The following is a 2005-nucleotide window of genomic DNA, read 5'->3' on the forward strand; positions in this document are numbered from 1 at the left end:
GGACAGGAGGGGCAAGCCGGCGTTGCATTTGGCGCACTTGGCAGCGCTGCAGGCTAGGTTGGTGTTGGGGTCGGCGTAGGAGCAGTAGAGCTCGGTGCCGTTGTTGCCACAGACGGTCTGCGTCATGACCCGGCGACCCAGGGCTAAATTACCCATGCGGGGGTTGCAGGCCCGGCTCTCACAGCGTGGGGCCACACCTGTACGAAACACCTCCACCGACAGACCTGAATGGATGGAGAAAGAGGAAAAAAAGAGTTTACACGTGTACTTGGAAAAAATGAGGTGTCATAAAACGAGACAAAGCTTACAACAGAAAAACACTTATGAATTCTCTCACTTTCTAAGCAGATAGTTTTGTGTAATTATTGACAGTAATAAGTAATAAAAATGTCTCTGACCCGAGAGCTCATACTTCCTCTTTAAGCAGGTTTGGCTGCACTGGAGAGTTTAGTTTACAGACACATCTAAATCTGTCAGACTCTGTGTGAGAGTGGGTGCACAACCTGAGAGTGACTCAGTGTGTGTGTGTGTGTATGTGCGCGTGTGTGCACAAGTGATTTACTTCGATCGGAAATGTTATGCTAATGGGATAAAGCAAGCATTATGCACCTGCCTGCCGCAGACCGCAGCCAGCGTGGACTCTAACACAGATAAAGTTTGGCAGCTCGGGGAGGATGAGCAGCATTCAGACGCCTTCCAGACGCTTAGCAACCCCCCCGAGGGCCACAGTGTCATCTTCCATCTTGGATTTATGAACTAAAACCTGGGGCTCACTTTGTTTTAATGTCAATGACTTCACAGATGGGCTCATATTAAACCTTAGAGCTGCAATTCTTGAACTTTTGCACTGAGGAACCTTTTCTAGAGGGATGTTCTTTGTTAGACTGGAGTGCATGCTCAATTACATAACTGTCTGTATGTGTGGAGGGGGAAAACCTTTCAACTGATTAATAAAAAAACGTTGTGTGCCAATTAATAGGTAAACTAATAAATAAATGTGTTATATTAAACTAGATTTAATTTGACAATAATTCAACTTGCATACACCTAATTTGGAAGCTATTGATCTAAAAAGAAAAATCACATGTTGTATGTTTTGAATACTTCCATTCAGGTCTGTTGCAGTAAACAATAATGAGGCTTAGCCATTTCTTCTTCTGTTCTGTGTCAATTAGAAGTCATAATGTAAAGTTGAGTTTAATTATTTTTGATGATTTGGATCAACTCTAAACATTTAATATGTGTTAGAAAAAAAGTGTTTAGAAATGCAAAGTAGGAACTCTTCTAGTGAAAGACTTAAATAGCTCAAAAATCCAGGCGAGTTCTGCATTGGTGAACTTCGCTGCTTATTAATTGTTTCACTGACTATAACTCTGACAATAGAATGTTTAATGTAAACACACACACACACACACACACACACACACACACACATACACACACACACACTAACCTGCATCTGACAACACGGCCAAGCTGATTACAAACAGGACAAACATGTCTCCTGGTTTTTAAAGGAATAATCCGACGTATGTGAGAAGAGGGAGAAAATGCGCAAGGAGTTATTCAGACATAAAGTAGGCTATGCAAAGATTTCATCCACGGTGGCAAAGACAAGTGCGTAGGTTCAAATCCAGTGTGGACTTTCTCTTTCACTCAGCTGCGATCCAATAAGCCGATAATAACTCATGAAGAAACAGCATGACCCCGGACGGTGTGTGGTGTCCCGCTGAGAGAGGAGAAGGCTGGAGATAAAGGGAACGGGTCTACCCAGCTCGTCTGCTGCTCCGGGACCTGCAGCGTGTTTCATTTCCCCACGGTGTGCGCCTGCTGTCCGCTCTGCCCGCACATCTATTTCTAAGGATCGCAGGGAGACGGAGGTTGTGTAGTGACAGCAGCAGCTCCGCCTCTCCTCCGCATTTTTCTCTCATTTAAAGGAACATCCAGTTTGTGCGCAATGGATGGAGCCCACAACCTGCTGCACACACCTTTGGAGGGGGAGGGG

The 2005-nt window shown here is 44.7% G+C and overlaps 1 protein-coding gene across 2 annotated transcripts in view; it reads right to left on the reverse strand.

Moving 5' to 3' along the window:
- Positions 1-1886, reverse strand: part of ntn4 (netrin 4) — a 32565-nt gene extending 30679 nt beyond the window's left edge. For both annotated transcript variants that reach the window (XR_004655497.1, XM_034863829.1), the window contains exons 1-2: positions 1454-1886; positions 1-224 (exon numbers count right to left, since the gene is read on the reverse strand). The exon at positions 1-224 is cut by the window's left edge and continues 330 nt beyond it. Coding sequence is in view for 1 of the 2 variants with exons in the window: in XM_034863829.1 (XP_034719720.1) it covers positions 1-224; positions 1454-1499 (270 nt within the window). In the remaining variant the exon portion in view is untranslated. The remainder of the gene's footprint in view (positions 225-1453) is intronic.
- Between the last annotated feature and the right edge of the window lie 119 nt (positions 1887-2005).

Source organism: Etheostoma cragini, chromosome 23, assembly GCF_013103735.1.
Source record: "Etheostoma cragini isolate CJK2018 chromosome 23, CSU_Ecrag_1.0, whole genome shotgun sequence".
In the NCBI taxonomy this organism is placed as follows: Eukaryota; Metazoa; Chordata; class Actinopteri; order Perciformes; family Percidae; genus Etheostoma; species Etheostoma cragini.